The sequence below is a fragment of the Heloderma suspectum genome, chromosome 1, assembly GCF_057233095.1.
Source record: "Heloderma suspectum isolate Gila_16-S chromosome 1, 16-S_ref, whole genome shotgun sequence".
In the NCBI taxonomy this organism is placed as follows: domain Eukaryota; kingdom Metazoa; phylum Chordata; class Lepidosauria; order Squamata; family Helodermatidae; genus Heloderma; species Heloderma suspectum.
This window is the reverse complement of record NC_139458.1, coordinates 43,655,360-43,675,564: the sequence shown is the minus strand read 5'-3', so window position 1 is coordinate 43,675,564 and position 20,205 is coordinate 43,655,360. Positions and strand designations below refer to the sequence as shown.

At 42.5% G+C, this 20,205-nt stretch overlaps 1 protein-coding gene and 1 long non-coding RNA gene across 5 annotated transcripts in view; one reads left to right on the top strand and one right to left on the bottom strand.

Annotated features, from left to right (window-relative positions):
- Positions 1-625: 625 nt before the first annotated feature.
- On the bottom strand, positions 626-18,877 carry GTF2A1 (general transcription factor IIA subunit 1). Of its 4 annotated transcripts, none has more exons than XM_084841312.1 (10): positions 18,742-18,875; positions 15,927-16,028; positions 14,014-14,209; positions 13,161-13,232; positions 10,398-10,462; positions 9,532-9,607; positions 7,616-7,749; positions 6,924-7,244; positions 6,211-6,300; positions 626-4,722 (listed from the first exon to the last, which is right to left on the bottom strand). In XM_084841312.1, the coding sequence occupies exons 1-10, from the start codon at positions 18,805-18,807 to the stop codon at positions 4,615-4,617; spliced, it is 1,230 nt and encodes a 409-aa protein (XP_084697438.1). In that variant the 5' UTR covers positions 18,808-18,875; the 3' UTR covers positions 626-4,614. The 4 variants fall into 4 exon arrangements, with proteins under 4 accessions (XP_084697438.1, XP_084697442.1, XP_084697443.1 ...); XM_084841316.1 differs by lacking the exon at positions 18,742-18,875 and adding an exon at positions 18,225-18,560; XM_084841317.1 differs by lacking the exon at positions 13,161-13,232 and having other exon boundaries at positions 18,742-18,877.
- Positions 17,244-20,205, top strand: part of LOC146357147 (uncharacterized) — a 29,078-nt gene continuing 26,116 nt past the window's right edge. Inside the window, exons 1-2 of the long non-coding RNA XR_014788728.1 lie at positions 17,244-17,345; positions 17,441-18,880. This is a non-coding gene — a long non-coding RNA (uncharacterized LOC146357147). The remainder of the gene's footprint in view (positions 17,346-17,440; positions 18,881-20,205) is intronic.

The following is a 20,205-nucleotide window of genomic DNA, read 5'->3' as shown; positions in this document are numbered from 1 at the left end:
AGGGAGTATGGTTTCTGGGTTCCAGCCTCAAATCCCAGAAACCAAAATATCCTATGCCCTCCAGATGCTCTCTAGGGCAGGGGTCCCCAACCCCTGGGCCATGGAGCAGTACCGGTCCATGGCCTGTTAGGAACCGGGCCATACAGCAGGAGGTGAGTGTAGGGGTGTGCGAAACCCCCTTACCCTGGGTCCGTGGGAGTCCACAGGGAGGGAGGCGAACCATCCCTCCCCCCAAAATCCTTGCCAGCACCGGCCGACTCCAGCCCCTGGCGGACTTCCGGCCACTGGGACGCATATGGCGCCCACATAGCAGACACCATTTGCATCCCTGTTCTTCAAGTAATAGGCTACATAAATCTTTACGTAGCCTATTACTGCAAAGAACACGGACACAAATGTACCCCCCCGCTCCGTGGAAAAATTGTCTTGCACGAAACCGGTCCCTGGTGCCAAAAAGGTTGGGGACCACTGATCTAAGGTGCAATCCTATGTCCCCTAGTATACAATTAATAACATCAGCCTGTGGTCTATTCTCTGAATCTGACTCAGTGTCCTGTCTTTCACTGCTTGGGAACTTTCAGAATCCTAATCTACATAATGTTATAATAAAGTAAACACAACTAGATTACACATAAAAGTATTTTAATACACAAAATAGTAAATAAAAGTGGCAAGCTTATTTTAAATAACATCTTTAATTAATTTTTTGCAAAGGCAAAATATTAAACTTAAAATAGGTCTTAGTACATCAAAATACTAAGTTTTCTAATTGTATTCCAAGCATGGCCTTTGAAACACATCCTGTACATCCCAGGAAGAGCATCCTTGATCTTCAATTGTACAGATTGAATTTTACAAACATAATAAATATATTTACCCCCTTACACATAACAGTATATGTACAACAGCAGTTGACAATAGTAGCTCAGAACAGCAACTAAGGATATTTCCCACTCCCTTAAATTGTTTTGGTACCCTAGGCACACAGGAGCAAAATGAATGCGTGATGTTCCTACATGTGGCTAGCCAGAAATTCTTCTACTCAAAAAAGTTATCCTTTGTTCTTTTCAACATCCATATTGAGATCACAGTAAACATCTTGTCACACGCAAACAAAGTGCTGGATTTCTCAATATCCTCAACCCCCTTTAAAAATGCAGGAAGTTAAACACCCAAGAGATTCTAGCATTTTTCAAAAAGAGGAACTTAACTAGAGACAAATCTGATCTACCGCCTTTCAACATATAACTGCGTTTAATGTGGAACAGAAAAGTCTGCTACAGTGAATTAAACTGCTAATCATATTTGCTGATTTTTGCAAAAACCAAGATAAAAGATAACTTTTTTGAATTTCACTGCAGGAATTTCACTGTGAACAAGTGAAAGGCTATTTTTTTATCCTGCACTGGAATTACAGATTTTTACACAGTAGTAATTTGATGGGGACATTATTGCTGTTTGATATGAATAGACCAGAAATGAAAAACCCAGCGGTGCTAACACTATTTGAAAAACAACATTTCTGCAAATCTGGTTATATCAATTGCTACATGTTCTTTGCTTTTTCTAGCAACTGTGCTTCAATCACAAGTTTCATCCCCTTGAGAAAACAGCTAGCACAATATTTGTGTTTGTGAAATCATTATCAATTTCCAGGGAGATATAACTGATGACAAAAAGCAAGGGAGATGGAAACTTGGATTGCAACTAGATAGTGGGGGGGGGGAATGACACCGTACACATAAAATTTAAATAGCCCAATATAAAGTTCTTTGTGACAGTATCTAAAACCTTCTTCAAAGACATTTAATGTAGATGTTTTGAATGATTGCACGTTCTAGAAAGCCAGTAAGATTGGACTTAAAAAATGTTAAGTTACAACTGAAGCTCTGTAGGAAATCGACTACCAAAGGAACCCAATGGTCCTAGATATCACATCAAAGTAGGAATATCTGAAGATTGCAAAGGCACAAGACCCTCACCTTTTGTGTAATTACTCTGTAAATCTCCCCTTAGCCTGATCAAAACATAGGCGCTGCTTTCTCCATTTTCCCCATCTTAAAGTTAAAAGGTGCTCCTGTTATCTGTGCAAATCTAAACATAAGCCCTTCTTGCAAACCGTTAATTGCTTCAAAAGTAGATACTGAACTATTTAAATGGAAACTAATTCCAAGTCTAAGCCAAAAAAAAAGAAATCAACTCTACATAAAGTTTAAGGACTAACCATGGGAATCCCTTGCCCTCCCAAAAGGAATGATTTCAATAGAAACCTAACAAAATGGTTTGTTCAATTACATTGTTAAAACCATGATTAAAATTCAAGTACAATAATACACGTAAGCAAACTATATTCTTACAGCAAGCTGCTACAATAAAATGAAATTAAAAACATGCTTTTTGCTTAAAAAGGAACACTTGATGACGCAAGTAAGAGCACAAGTTTGGTATGTGACTGGCTTTCAGAAGAACTTCACAGGTCCTTTTGTTAACACCCTCATCAACCAAAACATATCCATAATTAATTTGCAAGACACCAAGCCTGCTTCCATATAGACGTAACTGTAAAAGTCACTTTTAAAGCTGTGGTATCTTCTAAAGTAAAAAGGCTACAGACAAGTAACTATTCAGTGCCCATGATGTACACAACGCTAAATCATTTGTATAGTATCTGGGTTCCAGTAATGAATAGAAAAGTATAGCCTATTTGGGTTTCACAGTGCAGTATTTCTGTTTTAAGTCTGTATTAAATCAAGCTAGAAGGCTAGGATATACTGTGAACAGGCCACAAGATACAGAAGGATGCAAAGGAAAATGGCGATTGATCTCAATCTAGTCACAAACATGGCATGTAAAGTAGTGATGCATTTCTTTTAAACCTGCATTGTTTTATACATTGGGCAAAATCCAATGTAGTTCCTACTTAGAGTAGGCCCACTGAAATGAATGGGTCTCCTTTCAGTAGGCCTTGGATTTTGTCCATAGGGAATAAATCTACTTACATACATCTTCAAGTCCAGAGCCAAAATTGCACCCAAATGTGTTTGTAGGTTCAGATGACCATAAAGTGAAACTTCTAATGATATTTATGCAGTACAAAAATTCAGATGCTTTACAATGTCACTGTGTAACAGAATCAACAATTTTGGCCAGCTTTAGCGACACCTTAGGTGTAGAATAATCTAATTGCTCATTGCAATGTACTAGGGATTTACTGCAAGCAGAAACCACTGATGCATTTGAATCAAAATGCAAGGAAAATGGTTTGGGAGAGGAGAAGAACTAGTATTTGGTGCTGATTAAATGCACTTGCCATTTTGTTTAATAAAAATACCCCAAAAGTTTTGTTTTCCACAAGAACGGAAGTATTAGAAATGGGGCCAGCAGGTATCTGCTACTGTCATAGCCCCCATCTGTGAACTCACCCTTTCCTGGCTTCACTGCTTTTCAGCTGGCTGGCTGGCATAATACAGACCTATCTTGCCATGATAAACCATCTGGAAGTGCATATCTTCCTTAATATGGCTGCATTTCAGCCCTTGCCCCCGACTGTGAAGACAGCTGTGTTTCTGAAAGCCTGATTTCCAAAAAACCATTGCTACAGAGCGAAATTTACCTTCAACAGCGACTTTTTGCTGTTAAAATTATTACTTTTTGAATTATTAGAGCTAGCGAGACTTTGTTCCATCAAGTCAAATTATTTTTTAATTACTGAAAGGAAAACTGGAAGCTCTTTCAATGCAGTAGACCAAAGTGCATAGTCACCTACAATTTCTGATCTCATCACCAGCAGTGCATATTCACTTGGCAATGGGAATACGCATTATGTTAACCAGTGGAATATATTGAAAAACTGATGTCTGACCAGCAATAATTCAGCACGCCACAGACTACTAACTTTGTTCAATCTTCCTTTAAGGACCTTTTGAAAGAGAACAGGGAGACTAAGACATCAGAATCACACAGCTTCCATCTGTAGGCCCCTTTAAAGCACAACAACCTTTTAAAAGAAAGATTTAGAATCATTACATTTGAAATACAAATGAGATCTTTTGGTGCCAGGATCAAAATGTATATAAAAGGCCCAGAACTGTAGATAAAATTATGCATGACTCAGAACAAGAGATTTAAAAATAGTTTACTCTTACAAGGTAATTAGAACTCAATGCCTCAGTCCTTACCAATTGGTTAGAAACTTGCACACAGTTTAAGCAAGATTCTCACCAACCCCACTCCCAGAGGGAACGGTTCAGCACAATTTATATACAAAGACACACTAAGCTTTTTCCATAGTACTGTTACCAAAAAAAGGGGAGTTCCTTCAAATCAGCGGAAGGGGAGATTAAGCATTACATGCTAGTTACCTTTATCTATAGGTAGAAGTGGTTAATTAAGGTATTAATACAAAACCAGCTTCCAGGCATAGCTAGCTGCACCAATGCCTCAGCTTTCCCAGTTGAATGAAGTAGTGTCAACGTCGCCATGCTATTCCTCTGTCCTAGTAGTCTCGGTTCTACTAATCCTTTCTGGTGTCCAGATACAGATTTCTGCTGAAGTGTATGTCCAAGTCTCAACCTTTCCCTGCGTTCACTTCGAGTTTGTTTTGTGTAAGGAATCTCACCATTCTGCATCTCCAATGGCTTTGGAAAATACATAATCTCTTCCATTAAGATTCATGATTCCATCTTTGAGGTGAAACTTCCATTTATTCTTACTTCTATGAATCTGTAGAGGATGGGGAGCAAATTTTATAGGGAAACATCCAAGGCATACAACATTTGGTATGCTGTGAGTAGCATTTACCCCCCCACCCTTCACAGCATTGTACTGGAACCGAAGACTGATGTCACATTTGCTGTGAATACGGTGCTACTGTTGCATAAATGCTTCTTGCTCCAAAAACAATTACAAAAAATACCTTCTTTATGAATAAGGAACTGCCTGCAAATATTTCAGCTAGGCAAGTTCATTCTAAAGGAAAGCACCCAGAGTGGGGCCAATACTGCCTGAACTAGTCAGAGCAAATTATTTCCAAAGTACTTGCAGAACATTTATTATTTAAAACTGTTATCCAGCCTTTCCATATTTCATGGCCAACATGACTAACAATAATATGTCACAAAAATTACAAGAACACAATAAAATCACATATCTCAAACTAGAAAGAAGTTAAAACAGCACCCAGTTAAGCTTATAAAATAATCCCGCAGGACCGAGAAATGATCAACTAGGCATGCCAGAAGAGGAAGGTCTTTGCCATTCAGCTGAAAGCCAAGGGGGGGGGGGAAGGCAGACGGGCTCCACAGGGACCTCCATAGTCTAGGTGTAGCCACCAAGATGGTACTCTCCTGCATTCCCACCAACCGTCTCAGATGTCAAATGCAGATAAGATCTAATACATGGGCAGGTACATACTGGAGATGTATCCTGGCCCCAAGCCATTTAAGCCTTTAAGGTAATATCTAGCTCCACATACAATGTGTTAACTATAATACAACTGAGATCTAATGAAGACATGAGTCATGGCCAGATTTGACATTTCAAAGACCAGATTCATGAAGGACTTACTAGCCAAGATTTTTTATACTCTCTTAGAAATGGGCATTTATGAATTAAAGTTTTAAAGAAAAAAGCACACTTTATTTTTAGATGCATGTTTTTATCATATCAGGCACCATTATAGAAGAGACACTCCTGTTCAAAAATGGTTCCTGCCACCTGCAGTATTTATTAGTACTTCTAATAAATGTAGTGGATTATATCCAATGGTGCCTGTCTGCCAGCAGGAAGGACAATGCTGTCTGAACACGCTCCCCTGCCGCACTGCATTCCCCCTGCTCTAGAGGATTGGGAGACCCTCCAGAGCAGACTGGGGGGAAGGGCACAGGGGAGGAGAGGAAAGGGAAGTACTGCTGTGTGAGTGGATGCCCCATTACGTAAAGTTGGATACAGCCAACTTTTTCTTAAAAAAAAGCTGTCAAATTAGGGACTTTTTAGTTGATAAAAATTTTCAAATTAATCTAAGTGGGTCATAGACTAAAAGTTGAAGTTCTAATTATCAGAAAGCTATACTTGATAAAAGAGATCTTTGCCAATATTAATATAAACCAGAGAGAAATACGCATACCCCCCTCTTAAGTATGTGGTTTTTGCAGAACACACACTTAAAGGACAGGGGGCATGCAGGTTTTAGGAAACAATTAGTCTGATTACCTTGTCATACTGGCACACAACAACATTCTCAGTGTCAAATAGTTCCTGTCCTTCTTCATCACTCACATCATCTTCACTATTGAGAGGCTCCTAGAAGAGATCAGAATAAACAGAAGACCCAATCTATTAAAGGTTACATACTCATATACAAGTCCTGCATAATGACAACACAGCTATTTTACACATAACACCTAGCCACACACATCATTTAACTAAAGGAAGCTCAACACTCAACTCAAATACCAATTGCTTCTCCAGTGAGAGGTGGGACATGCAACAAAATGTTGTAGTGTGAAGTTCTGCTGTTCAGTTTTCCAGACACGCCATTCCATTACTCCTCCACCCTTTCACGTCCACAGGGAGTAAGCATTCTGTGGCCACTGAGCATGCTCAGTTCTTATTGGGCTGCGGGGGGGCTGTCACCTTAGGTTTTTTTCTAAATACTTCTTGTATTTCTGCAAACGTCAGGGCTCCCCTGAGCATACTGATACCTCCCTCCTCTGCATGCACACATGCATGTGTGTGTGTGGGGGTGGGTGGGTGGGGTAGGGTTGGGTTGGGTTTGGGCTATATAAAGATACTATAGGATATGGTTTGTCCACAAGAGTGACTCATGACTTTTTACTACACCACAACCAATAATGTTAGCACACTGAGGAATATATATGCAAGCACTGTGCAAGACTGTCTGAAGCAGATACATCAAAATTTACCTCCTCAACTTGGCCATCTTCACCTCCATCCTTTTCTTTGTCCTCCTCTTCATCATCATCATAATCTTCCTCCTCCTCCTCCTCTTCTTCAGATGATGTGTCACCAGCACCATCTACCTGCAGTACTAAAGGTGCCTGTGGTTGTGTTGGTTGTTGCTGAGGTTGTTGCTGACTTGCTGCAGGAATCTGTGCTTGTGGTGGTGTAGGTGCAGCCACTGTCGTAGGTATGACCTGGGTTTTGTTTCCTGTAAATAAGATCTGCTGGGGCTGAATAATCACTCCTGTCTGCTGTGAGATCCCTCCAGGAATGGGAGCCAAAACCTAACCCAAAAATAATGAAAACCAAACAAACTACTGTATCAGTCATAATTCCTAGTTTTTACTTTCAGTATTTGCGCCTGTAATAAAACACATAATAATCTACTTCACTTTCATGAGTTGGCACAAATATATATATATTTTTTGCAAACAGTGCAAAAAAAATGTTTTATGTTTAAGCATCATTGAGGAATTCATTAACTACTTGACACTTATCTGAATATAACCTAATTTGGATATAACCTAATTTTGGTAACCTCTCTCATTTTTGCAATAATGGGATACCTGTAGAACAAACTAGAAAATGGGGAGATTTTGGCATACAAAAAGACTGAAAAGTAAATGATCCTCTTCACTTAACAAAATTATCTTACTTGCTGAATAACAGGAGACTGTACCCCACCAGGTTGCATTTGTGGTATAACCTGTTGCTGTAGAACCACTTGCTGCTGGGGCTGAATGATATACTGAGCTCCATTGGCAGTTCTAACCACCTGTAGGATTTGGCCTGTAATGAAATGAGTTCATTTGAATATTTCAATTAATTATTTTTCTTGCCCAAAAACCAATCCTACAACAAACTGACTCACATTTGATTCATATGGTAGAAAAGTGTTTCTAAAAACAAGGAAACAGATACAATTAAACTAGGCAAATTTGTGACTCAAGTGAAGTGTCTAATTATAGGGTTGGATCTAGAGTTGCATGGGCTGGAATTCTTGTGAACTGGATGCTCCCACAAGCAGAAGGGAGAGACAGTTTATCAATCCCCACTTCAACCCCCTATGTCCCCAGAAATCTCTTCTGGAAAAACATGGAAGGTAGCAAGAGGGGCCACAGGGGAAGGTGAAATCCCCCTTCTGCCCATGACAGCATCCAATTTGTTGAGAAGGACCCTCCACTGGATCATACTCACTTCTGCGAGTTTGAATTTAGCCCAATGTCTATAGCTTGATTATTTTGTCATGTTAGTTTCTCAACACATGAACTGCCTTGCTGGATCAAACCAAGAGTTCATCAAGCCCTGCATTCTTGTCTGCGGTAGTAATTAGCCAGATGACTAGGAGGCCCTAAGTCACGGCATCAAGTGATGGCCCTCCTCTGTTTGCCTCTGGCACCTGGTGTTTGGAGGTATAGCATATGGAAGGTTCCACTTCCTATTATGGATAAAAGGTATTGATAGGCCTATCCTCCATGAATTTATCTAATCCACTGGTTTTCAGCTTTCAATAGGGATAGTTTCTGTATTAAAACAGGACATACACTTACTCTTACACTCAACTTACACTAAACTGTTTCTCAATCAGCTCCCAGACAAGGTAGGCTTCCTCTTTAAAACTGCAGGATACTCCAGTTAATAGTCCCCTGGCATTCCACCCTCCTCTTTGTCCAGATATTCAATTGTCAAGGATGGGGCAGTGCTTTCTGGGCGATGAGGCAGCTTTGGGGATTCCCCCAGTTTAGCTCGATTAAGACAATGCCGAGGCACAGACTGGCTTATCCAGGATGGGGTCACACTCTTCCTAAAGAAACAGGTTTATAGCTTGGGGGTATTCTTGGGCTCCAAGGTAGCAGCTGTGGCCCAAGGGCATTTTATTAGCTTAGGATGATGTGCCAGTGACAGCAGTTGCTGTAAGAGAGACAAGGATATTATCATTCATGCTTTGGTACTGTAATGAACTGTTCATTCTCTGGAGGCAGCGCCAGTTAGTGCAGAATGCCACTGCAGAACTGATGACTGGTACAAATCAACACATTTGTATTACACCTGATCTGGGACATTTACACTTACTGCCAGTTTCCAGGCTCAATCCTAAATACCATTCCTGATTATGGAGTGGGTCCTGATTATCTCAAGAAAGACTGCTTCAAATACGACTCCCTCCCACACCCTGAAACTTCAACTTTGCCAATGACACCCTGTTGAAAACACCATATATTTGGAGGCTCCACAACACACAGGGCCCTTTCTCTGCAGAAGTTCCACAACTCTGGAACACCCTCCTTCAGGATGCTCTTTGGCTCCTTCCATCACCCTTCTAGAAGCTGGCAAAGGCTTCCCCCACCCCATCATGCCTTTGGACGTTGGGCTTTTATAAGATTTTTCTATTATGTATTTGTAGTTTTACTGAATATTTTTGTTTTAATTTTAGATTTAATTTTATTTATTTAAAATATTTATAGGCTGCTTTTCAGGGCACAATATTGGAGATATAGTTTTAGGTTTTCCATTGTACAACATCATGGAAATGTATCTCAAAAGGTGAGAGAAAAATCAAAGAAATAATACCTGAATTTGTGAGTATTTGCTGAACTGGAGTAACACCAGCAGGCAAAGCCAAAGTAGCTGCAGTAGCAGCAGCACTCTGAAATATAAGAGACTTGTTTAGCAACAAAAATCAGTTGTACAAAGTAACGCATTTAAAGTGAAAACCCAGATTTGAGGTGGAGTAGAACAGATCGAGTTTTTTAGTCCATTTCATGTCTGTTACAATGCTGATTTTCTTCTCCCACCCACCAGTCTTCTCGCCTTGGGCAATTCATACAGGAACACAGCTTTTTGAAGCTAGTCGTAGATCTGCATATTTTATAACAAGTATTAAGTTTTGTTCCTTTTTCTTCCAATTCATTTTTCAAAATATTAGCAGGTTTAAACTGATGTAAGATGGAAAACTAATGCTTTAACAAGCCTTTTCCTCTGAAGAAGACAGGCACATTATTCACACTGCCATTCTAGTGGATTCTGCAAAATTAAGCCAAGTTAAGAAAACCATCAGAACGCAAAACTGGCAGCAAGTTTTACTCATGGCAGAGCTTCCAGTTAGCACATTTTGTCATTATCTCAGTTCTTAAAATATGAAAGCTGTGAACATCTTTATTTTAGCTTCCCTTCACTGTTTTTGCTGGTACAGAAACAGTGATGTCAGTTGCTTCTGGGTCACTGGGAGGTGGAGGAGGCTTTAGCTTCCTCCCCATCCTGCCGACTCTGACTGGTATCGCTACTTCTGCACTGCTATTATCTGCGCAAAAATAGCTATGCCAATCGGGGGGAGGGGGGATGAATTAGGCAGCGGTAGGAGCATGGGCCACATAAAAGCACCCAGGGGACACATGTAGCCCATGGGCTTAAAGGCATTATAAATTATATAATCTTACCATGCCTGATGCGCTCATGTGCTGTATTAACTTGGAGTCAGGTACAATAACTTGTTGCTGAGGTGCTAGAACACAGTAGAAAAAGTAATAATTGCTGGGTCATTACAGAATACTTCAACATAGAGTAACAACCATGTTTTCTGTTCAAACAAGGCTTTTCACGTCACAATCCATGTGACACCAAACACATACTTCAGTAGAACAATTCTTAACTTAGAACTCTTGAAAGACTGCGTGACAGTTATAACACCCATTACACAACATTAATATTTACCTGTGTTTGCTAAGAGAAGTGTGTTTTTAGTTTAAGTACATAACACTTTACTATCATATGGAAGAGATCATACCCACTACAATATTCCAAACATTTTAACCCAAGGACCTAAAATCATAACTAAGAAATGAAGAAAAGCATATGATGAGGCTGGCCTGTATTGGGCATGATTTCTACTGTTTGACAGGCCTCCATTTTATAAGCCCAAGACTTCATATTGGAAGTCAGCCTAGCAAGGAAAGCTATACCTATTATTTATTAAATTTCTATACTGCCCAATAGGCAAAGCTCTCTGCGTGGTTCACAGTTAGGTATGAACGTTACATTTCCTTTGTTTAATCTCATCTGCTACACAAAATGAATGACTTGCCACACCTTCTACCTGACCAAGCCCTCCTAGGAAGCAAGTTGTGTATTCCATTAATCTGATATTAGTTCTGTCTGGTATTAAGTGAGGACTAGACATGTCATTAATGTCTCCCAGTTTGCATTTTACTGATGTGAAGAGTATCAGAGAATTAGCACTCAGAGAGAGTGTTGAACTCTTTCCTCAATCTAAAGTGCCCCCCACTTGAAGCCACTATTAGCCTTGCCGGGGGGGGGGGGGGGGGACAGGTACAGATGCTGTCCTTGGCTTCCCCCCCTGCACAGCAAATAGCAGCACTGGGGGAGGGGATTTAGATTTAGGAAACGGTTCCATATCTTCTCCCGACATGCTATTTCCTTAATCTTCAAACCACCCCTATGAGGCCAAGTAGCAGAATAAAGTGTGGAGATCTAATCACAGATATCCCATTATCACATTTAGTTTAGCCCTGAGAACAGGCTTTCTTTCCTGGCAGATGTGGTTAGGCCAGCTCTAATTGGTCCAGGGCGCTGAAGGTCCATCTGGCTGCTGTAATGGAAGGTCTAAGGTTTGGTGTGTGCATTTTTTTCTTCTTTTAAAAGGGGAGGTTCTGAAAAAAGCCTTCCTCCTTAGATTCTACCAGACACCTACATGGAGACAGATAGGCTGGCTAGGGCCCCTTCAGCGCACTGACTGCAAAAAACCATGCAGCCAAAGCCATGTTTGATTCCCTGAAATGCCTTAGACTTAAAAATGACTTAAAAGACTGAAATGCCTTAGATTTAAAAGCTTGCTTGGTCAAACCATGCAGTCCTACAGGGATGAGAGGATCCTGTTGAAAAAGGTTTCATATTTTGTCTTTCTGCTCTATATAATCAGATGTATTATCCCTAAGACAAGACTTATTAAATGAAACTAGAATCTAGGGTCATCCAATTAAACTAAATAGGAGATTCCGACCAGATAAAACAAAGTATTTCACACTGCACAGAATTAAACTAAGGAATTTGCTACAAGATATAGTAATAGCCACCAACTTTAAAAGGGAGTTAGGCAAATTCATAGAGAATAAAGCCATCAAAGTCATGTTGACTATATGCTATCTCCAGTATCAGAGACCGTATGCTTCAGTGTACCAGCAAGTTGCTGGAGAACGTAAGCAGAAGGGTGTTACTGCATTCATGCCCTGCTTTTGGGCTTCCCACAGGCAGCTGGTTGGCCACTGTGTGAACAGAATGCTAGGCTAGATAGGCCTTGATGCGATCCAGCACAGCTCTTCTTATGATGTCAAATTTGCCCTCACCTTTTATTCAAGAATATGCCTTGAGAGGAAGCCAGAATTTGCTTATCTCTTTATATTACATGGTTGTTTCAAGCTGACAAAGCAACTTAAGACTCTGCATCAAGGGCTGCCCTGTGTCTCATAAAAATACATTGGTGGCAGTAATTATGAAATAGCCATCACTAATAAATTGCCTAATGGGTTTTAACTGAGTGTTTTACTGTGTGCAAATACCACAGCGAATAAAGTAAGATGTAGGAAAACCCTTACCTGGGGTTTGGAGAGTAAAGACATTCCTGAACAGTTTATAGGATATCTCTCCTTGAGATCACATGTCTGTGCCCCAAGCCCAAATTTTGGCAGCAATAATAAGCCATATGGCAGGGGACAAATCATATGAACTTTATTTTAAAAATGCCTTGCTGCCAAAGCCACCAAGGCAATGTATAACAATCAAAACATTAAAACCATAAAACAGTATCATAAAAACATGGTTTCATTAGTATTGTTTTAAGAGGCCAAGTTAAAGAGATGCATCTTGACACATTTCCAAAAAGCGGAGAAGGTGGCTACCATGCTTCAAGGGGAACGCATTCTACAATTTGGGAGCAACACAGAAGAAAGCCCGCTCACGTGTACCAATCAAGAGGGCCTCTGCAAGCGGAGGTATCCTCAAAAAGGCCTTCCCTGCACATTTTAGTAACTGGATGGATTCATAGTGAGACAAGTGGTCCCTTAAGATAGCCAGGCCTTACATTGTTTAGGGCTTTAAAGTTTAAAGCCAACACCTTGAATTGAGCCTAGAAAACAATTGGTAACCATAACAGATCTTTCAATATTGGGGTAATATGATCTTCATACCATGTACAGTTAGCAGCTTGGCTACCGAATTTTGCACCAGTTGAAGCTTCTGGACGCTCTTCAAGGGTAGCCCTATGTAGAATACATTGCAATAGTCCAAATGTGATGTGACCAAGGCACGGATAACTGTTGCCAGTAATCAAGCCAGCTGAGGAAAAGTCACAGCTGGCACACTAAACATAACTGTACTGCCACTGCACCACTCCCAAGCTACAAACCTGATCTTTGAGAGCAAAACAATTTCCAGAACAAAGGAGCCTAAAACAGCTTATAACCAAAAGAAATGAGCCTTCAACAGCAGCTACATGGAGATAGTCATCCTAAGAATCAGCTCCTTCCTCCCCACCAATGAAACAAACTTGATTTTTTTAAAAAAAACTTTCTTCACTGCCTTGAAATATATGCCTCTGAACCTTGTAGAAACATGAAAATTATGTATATGCATGGCTGTGTCTGCCCATGTCCTAAACATGATAGCATTGTCAGACCAGTGCTTATACTATGCACCTCACTTATTTGCATATTCATAAATTACACTACCACCTGAAACTATAAGAGTTTGGGGAAATGGAAAGAGATGCTAATTTTTAAAAGTGTTTTGCCTTTCTACCATCTATTTCCTCAGTCTTCTTCTATTGCACTACATATGTACAGTATTTTGTTTTTGGAGGGCAGCTTATGATCAAGTGACAATTCAAGATGAGGTAGTATCAGCTGTGAGAAACTGAAACTAAGGAGGCAAAACATTAATGGAAAAAAGTTGGACTTGTGCTCCTATTAGATTTTATTTGTAGAAATCATTGCTGTAGCCATACATAATCCCAAGAGATGCAGAAAGGGGCTTGGTTCTTACCTTGCTGTGTTGCAGGAATAAGGACTTGTTGTGCCTGGGACTGCTGCTGAACTGTCTGCTGTGACTGTGGTTGTGGGTGATGGTGATGATGGGTATGCTGCTGCTGCTGCTGCTGCTGCACTTGCAACAAAAGCTGCTGTTCCTCTGAATGAAATCCATCTACAGCCTTGGACTGCAGCAGCTTATTTTCCCACAGCTGTGTTTAAAGAAAATTCTCCTAAGCACACTTTTTTTTTTTTTTACTGAAATATAGTTAATTTACCTGGCATTATCTTTACTGACCCATTGGATGATTCAGTATCTACTGATTTCTAGAGATTATTCCAAGTAGTTAAAAAAATGAAAGGAGCCTATTTAGCTCCTATTAATTTGGATCTACTCTACATTTGATTCTCATGCCACCCCTGCCTGCACTGGTAGCAGCCTGAATACAGTATATGTACATGAGTAATAGGGATGGGGCCATGCATGCTGGCCCTGCCTTGAACATCTTTCCAGCCAGCCCCCTCAGCCCCCAATCTCTGTGTTCAATGGGAAGATCTGCAGTGGCCTTCTACTTCTGTAAATCTGAACATGAGTAGAACCCTTTGCGTGACCAGGAGCCCTAATAAAGCAGGGGTTTTGGTTGTGTGGAGACTTCTACTCAGGTTCAAGCAAGCATAACCCCATGCAGATGTTCCTGTTCAGCACATGGAGGATGGAGACATTGCTGGCATATGTGGCCCTGTCCCTCTTATTCATACACATGTATCCTATTCAGGCATAACACCCAAGTAGAGCTAGTGTCAGCCATGCATGTTGCCTCTAAATGGGTGGTGACTTAGGACAGCTTCCTGTGAAAAATGCAAGCAGCATAGGAAAGAAAGGACAGGTTCCTTAACTCCAGTTTCATAAGCAGCATTTTAGGAAGTACTCTGCACAACCCCAATAATGCTGATGTACAATGCCAATCTTTCCCAGAAGGAAAGTTACTTTGCTTTTTGGATTAGTATGAACACTGAAGTGATACTTCTGGAATATTCATGCTGTCTTTATTTTGTTTGCCCTATTACACAGCGTTATTTTACTGAAATTTCAATTGCAGGAGAAAGTGGTAATTTCTCTCAATATGAGGGAAGACAATTTGGATAATGAAAAAAGTTAGCCAAAGAATTCTCAGTATTCTTACTTTGTTTAAATAATATGTTATGCTAACATGACTGCACATTTAGCAGTCATATTACAGCCATCAGGCAGTATCCAATATTGCTACTGTGCCTCCGTTGGTTCCATTATGACTGCAGAACCCACCACAAGTGCAACAGGAACATTTCCTAAAGGAGCCCTGGAAACTAGCGGGAACACTCGTTTCTGGAATGGGACAGGTCAGCAGAGCTCCCTTCTGTGAGCTCTCCAACCTGCACTGTTCCAGAAACTGCTAGGTTCTGATTGCACTAGCGATAGGTCCCGTTAGCACACTGGCAGTATTAGATACTGCCTATTATGGTTCAATGTTGTTTTTATTATTAGTGTTACTTGAAGGAAGGTGACATCAAAATTATGAAAACCACCAAGCACATATCCATGTAAATATCAGAGCCATATATAAAACTTTACTGAACGAATGTAGCAGTGGCCAAAAGGCCCCAGTTCAAATGTCACCACAACCTTGAACTTATTATGTTCAACCTTAAACTTAGGCAAGTCATAGCAATAGTTCCCCACCTGCAATACAGTGGTAGTAATGGCTTCCATTATAGTGTTGTTTAAAGGGTTTCAGCAAATGTATGTGAAGTGCTTTAAATAAAGTGGTATATAAATAGCAACAGCAACGTGCAGTCCTTACAGTTACTGTAACTGTAAAGCTGACAATTTTACAGGTTAACCGCCCCTAAGTTACAAGCTCCGAGTAATTTGCAGCGAATGGCACTTACTGTTTTCAGTTCCACAAGGACTTGCTCATCAACACTATCATTCAGAAAGACTTCTCGGACATCATTAATGACATCTTCAATCACAGACCTATACAGTTTAGGCTTTAAAAAGTAACAAATAAAAAGCACTTGTAAAAAAAAAACTATGATAGCAATATTTCAAAACATTTTGAGAAAGTATTTTTAAACTGAAGTCACGCTGAATTACTGAACTAATGATCTACAGAGAAACCTTGAAGAAGCTTCTATACTGGCTCTTAAAAAGTTTTTATTTTAAAAGGCCATCAAACAAAATTAGACTATTAATATTCCACTTCTAGCATGAAAACAATTCAGAAATACATCAGAAATACATTCTGAAACACTGTGCCAAATTTGTATATATGATGTAAGCATTTCTAACTGTTAAGTATTTATAATATTCTTCATATTAGGAGTGTTACTCTTTCAAAAATGGTATCCAAGTTCTTAACCTCTAGTACCCAGTAACCTTGACTCACAACTTAAATCAAACTAAAGTACTGTGCTCTACTTCAGTTCATTCCAACTGAAGTCAGAGGGACTAAAGCCTCAATTCACAGCCTAGGTAAACTGCCGTAGGAGGATTTAGAACACATTAGTAATATTGATTTAAATGGGGCTATATCTCAGCATATTCAGCTACTTGTATTTAACTAACATTTCAGGCCAGAGTTGTTAATAAATTCAAACTAGAAGAGCTACCTTCCCCTCAATTGCACTCCCAAGCTCAAAGGGTAAAGAACATTAAAAACAAATCTTCTGTCTTACTACATGTATATGAATATGTACACCAAAATCTTTTAAATATTGGTTTAGTATGTAAGATTGCAATTCTAAGCTCACCTAGCAAGCCCCATGGAGCACAGATGTACTTCTAAGTAAACACATATAACAGGCTAGACCTAACAGCTCTTCTGTAAACAAAACAAAAAAAGGGGAAGGAAAACCAGCCTCTATTTTGCGTAATACGTAACAGGGGACCATGATCCACAGGAACACCAAATAACACTAACGGATCACCAGCCGCTTTGCCAACTGACAGCCCCAGCGACTGGGATCTGAAAGCTGCCAGTAGCGGCTTCCGAGTGACAAAGAGAGCGCCTTTCAGACTGTGCCTGTGCAGTGCAGGCACCTCCCAGCCTGCTTTCCGCGGCTCTCTCCCTATTTAAAGGCTGATGTGGTGTTTAAATGGAGAGGCGGTGACGTGGGGCTGGAAAGCACCTTCCCATCCTGGCAGAGTCTATATTAGAGAGCGGCAATGGCTCTATATAAACAGGGCAGCCACAGGGAGGAGGAACACAAGGAGCAGGGAGAGAGAAAAGCAGAGGGAAGCCATGATGGATCCGAGAGCAGAAAATAAGAGCGGCCAAATCTGCGGCAGAGCCGCCTGGACTCCGGGTTTGTCAGCAGTGCTTTATTTGGGTGGGGCGGGGGTGTTGCGTATATTTTTTTTTAATACAATCCGTTTGGTTTTCTTTTTTCTTTAAATGTAGAGTCGTGAAAGCGTGATAAAAAGGGCTGAAGGGCAATTTTTCTCTCTCGTGTGACTGCTTATTGCAAACCGATATGAAACAGAGACCGAGAAACTGTGTCGTCTAGTAATAGCCGATGGGGAAAGCACAGAAAAGGAGGCGGGAAAAAGAAGAGGGCCGATTAATAATGATAAAACGCTTTCTAGAGAAAGGTCGGACTGACCGAGACTGGCTTCCTCCCAAATATATATTTATATTTGCGAGAAGAAAGGCGGAGGGGAGAGAAGACATATTTTCTGCCGGGCTGAGAATTAAAAGTGCTTGTCAACCTTCCGTCACCGATACATATATAGAGATTCTACAAAAAGAGGCTCCGCGGCTGGCTTCAACCATCAACATATTAATTTTTTTAAGCGAGTAAGAATAAATTGACACGAACACAGGCCGCCGCTCCCCCCACCCCCGACTCCCCAGCCTGGAAAGAGGCGCGCGGGGCGGCTGCGGCACCCGGATCCCGCCGCTCCAGCTTCCCCCCACCCCCACCGCCGAGGAGCGGAGCGGGCTCCCTCCAGACCCCGCGGCGGCTCCCCCGGAGCAGCGCGCAAGGGGCGGCTCGGAGGTCGCGGTCGCCCCCGCCCCTCTCTCGCCCCCGCCTGCCCACTGAGACGGCCGGAGGCCGGGAGGGTCTGCCGCCGCCCGCCGCCCGCCGTCCCCCTTTCGCCCGCCGCCGCCGCCGCCCTCCCAAGCCGAGCGGCCTCCCGCCCGCCTCCCCTTGAAGAAGCCCTTGCGCGGCCCTCGTCCTTACCACGGGGTTTGTATTAGCCGAGCTCGCCATGTCCCGCGCCACCCCCGGGCAGGACACACACACCCCCAACGGCGGCGGCTGAGGAGAGCGGGCGGCGGCTGAGGCAGCCCGCGACGCCCCCCCGCCTTCAGACGAGAGCGAGCTGAGGTAAACTAGTGCCCCCTCCCTCCCGCCGCCGCCTGCTCGCCCCCGTCTCGCCTCAGGGGTGCCCCCCTCGGCCTCGCTAGCTCGCCCGCCGCTCACGGGAAAGCCAGCAGGGAGAAGGCGCAGAGGCGGCCACCCTCCCCCGCGGCCCGGCCTCACACGGCGGCCCTTGGGCTGCAGCCGCCAGCCGCCTGCTCCGCTTGCTTCGCCCCTTTATATAGCGAGTGCCGAGCAGCTGCGCGAGCGGCCAGCGAAAGGGGGAGGCCGAGGAGGGGAGGGCGAGGGAAACGCCGCGAGAGCGAGCGAGATGTGTCCGTCCTTCTTCCTCCTCTCCGCCCAGCCGCTTCCGCCTTCCTGGCGCCATGACACCTACCGAGGCGGAAGCCTCGCGGCGGTGCCGAAGTGCCGCAGCAGTAGCTGCGAGGTGGGGTGCCGCCATAACGACAGCGCGGCCGCCGCTCCTGGCAGCTCCGGGCCCAGGCTGAGCTGCCTTTCCGCTCTACTTATATAGGGTGAGGAGGAGGGGCGGGGCGTGGCCATAGAGATGCTAAAGGATAGAACGACGGTACTCGGCACACTTACAGACTCATGGGCAACGGTGGCTTTCCATTTTTACAGGAAGTTCATGCTGTGAGCGATGCTAGTTTATTTCTTCCTCTATGTCTGCTGCTGTAACTATTACCGCCATAGAGATAGGAAGCGACACGATAGCCACAGACTTTTATTTCCGGTTTCCATGTGAGTGACGCCATGTGCGGGGCGGGAAAATATAAAATAAGGGGGCTTTCTGTCTCCACATCTCTATCCATTTTCCCTTGTCTTTATTCCTTCCATCATGTTGTGTTCAGTTAGGAATCCGCAGTCTATTTGTTGTTGTTCAGTCGTGTCCGACTCTTCGTGACCCCATGGACCATAGCACGCCAGGCCTTCCTGTCCTGCGCTCTCTCCCGGAGCGTGCTCAAGTCCATATTCATTGCATCGGTGATGCTATCTAGCCATCTCATCCTCTGCCGTCCCCTTCTCCTTTTGCCTTCAGTCTTTCCCAGCATCAGGGTCCTTTCCAGAGAGTTTTCTCTTCGCATTAGGTGGCCAAAATATTTGAGCTTCAGCTTCAGTATCTGTCCTTCCAAAGAGCACTCAGGGTTGATTTCCTTTAGGATGGACTGATTTGAGCTCCTTGCAGTCCAGGGGACTCGTAAGAGTCTTCTCCAGCACCACAGTTCGAAAGCATCAATTCTTCGGTGCTCAGCCTTCCTTATAGTCCAGCTCTCACAGCCATACGTTACTACTGGGAAAACCATAGCTTTGATTAGACGGACCTTTGTCGGCAAGGTGATGTCTCTGCTTCTGACTATGCTGTCTAGGTTTGCCATAGCTTTCCTCCCAAGGAGCAAGCGTCTTTTAATTTCATGGCTACAGTCACCGTCTGCGGTGATCTTGGAGCCCAAGAAAGTAAAATCTGTCACTGCTTCCATTTCTTCCCCTTCTATATGCCAGGAAGTGATAGGACCAGATGCCATGATCTTAGTTTTTTTAATGTTGAGTTTCAAACCAGCTTTTGCACTCTCCTCTTTCACCCTCAACAAGAGGCTCTTTAGATCCTCTTCGCTTTCTGCCATTAGGGTGGTATCGTCTGCATATCTGAGGTTGTTGATAATTCTCCCGGCAATCTTAATTCCGACCTCTGATTCATCCAACCTGGCGTTTCTCATTATGTACTCTGCATATAAGTTAAATAAGCAGGGCGACAATATGCAGCCTTGTCGTACTCCTTTAACCACTGTAATTAAATGTTGGAGAAGGACAGTGCAGGTTAGGAGGGGGAGGGTTATATGGT

Coding starts and splice junctions, on each gene's coding strand:
- GTF2A1 (XM_084841312.1), bottom strand. CDS start 18,807: ATGGCGGCACCCCACCTCGCAGCTACTGCTGCGGCACTTCGGCACCGC. Junction 16,029..18,741: donor GCCGCGAGGCTTCCGCCTCG/GTAGGTGTCATG, acceptor TACTTTTTAAAG/CCTAAACTGTATAGGTCTGT. Junction 6,301..6,923: donor AAGATGGCCAAGTTGAGGAG/GTAAATTTTGAT, acceptor GATCTCTTCTAG/GAGCCTCTCAATAGTGAAGA.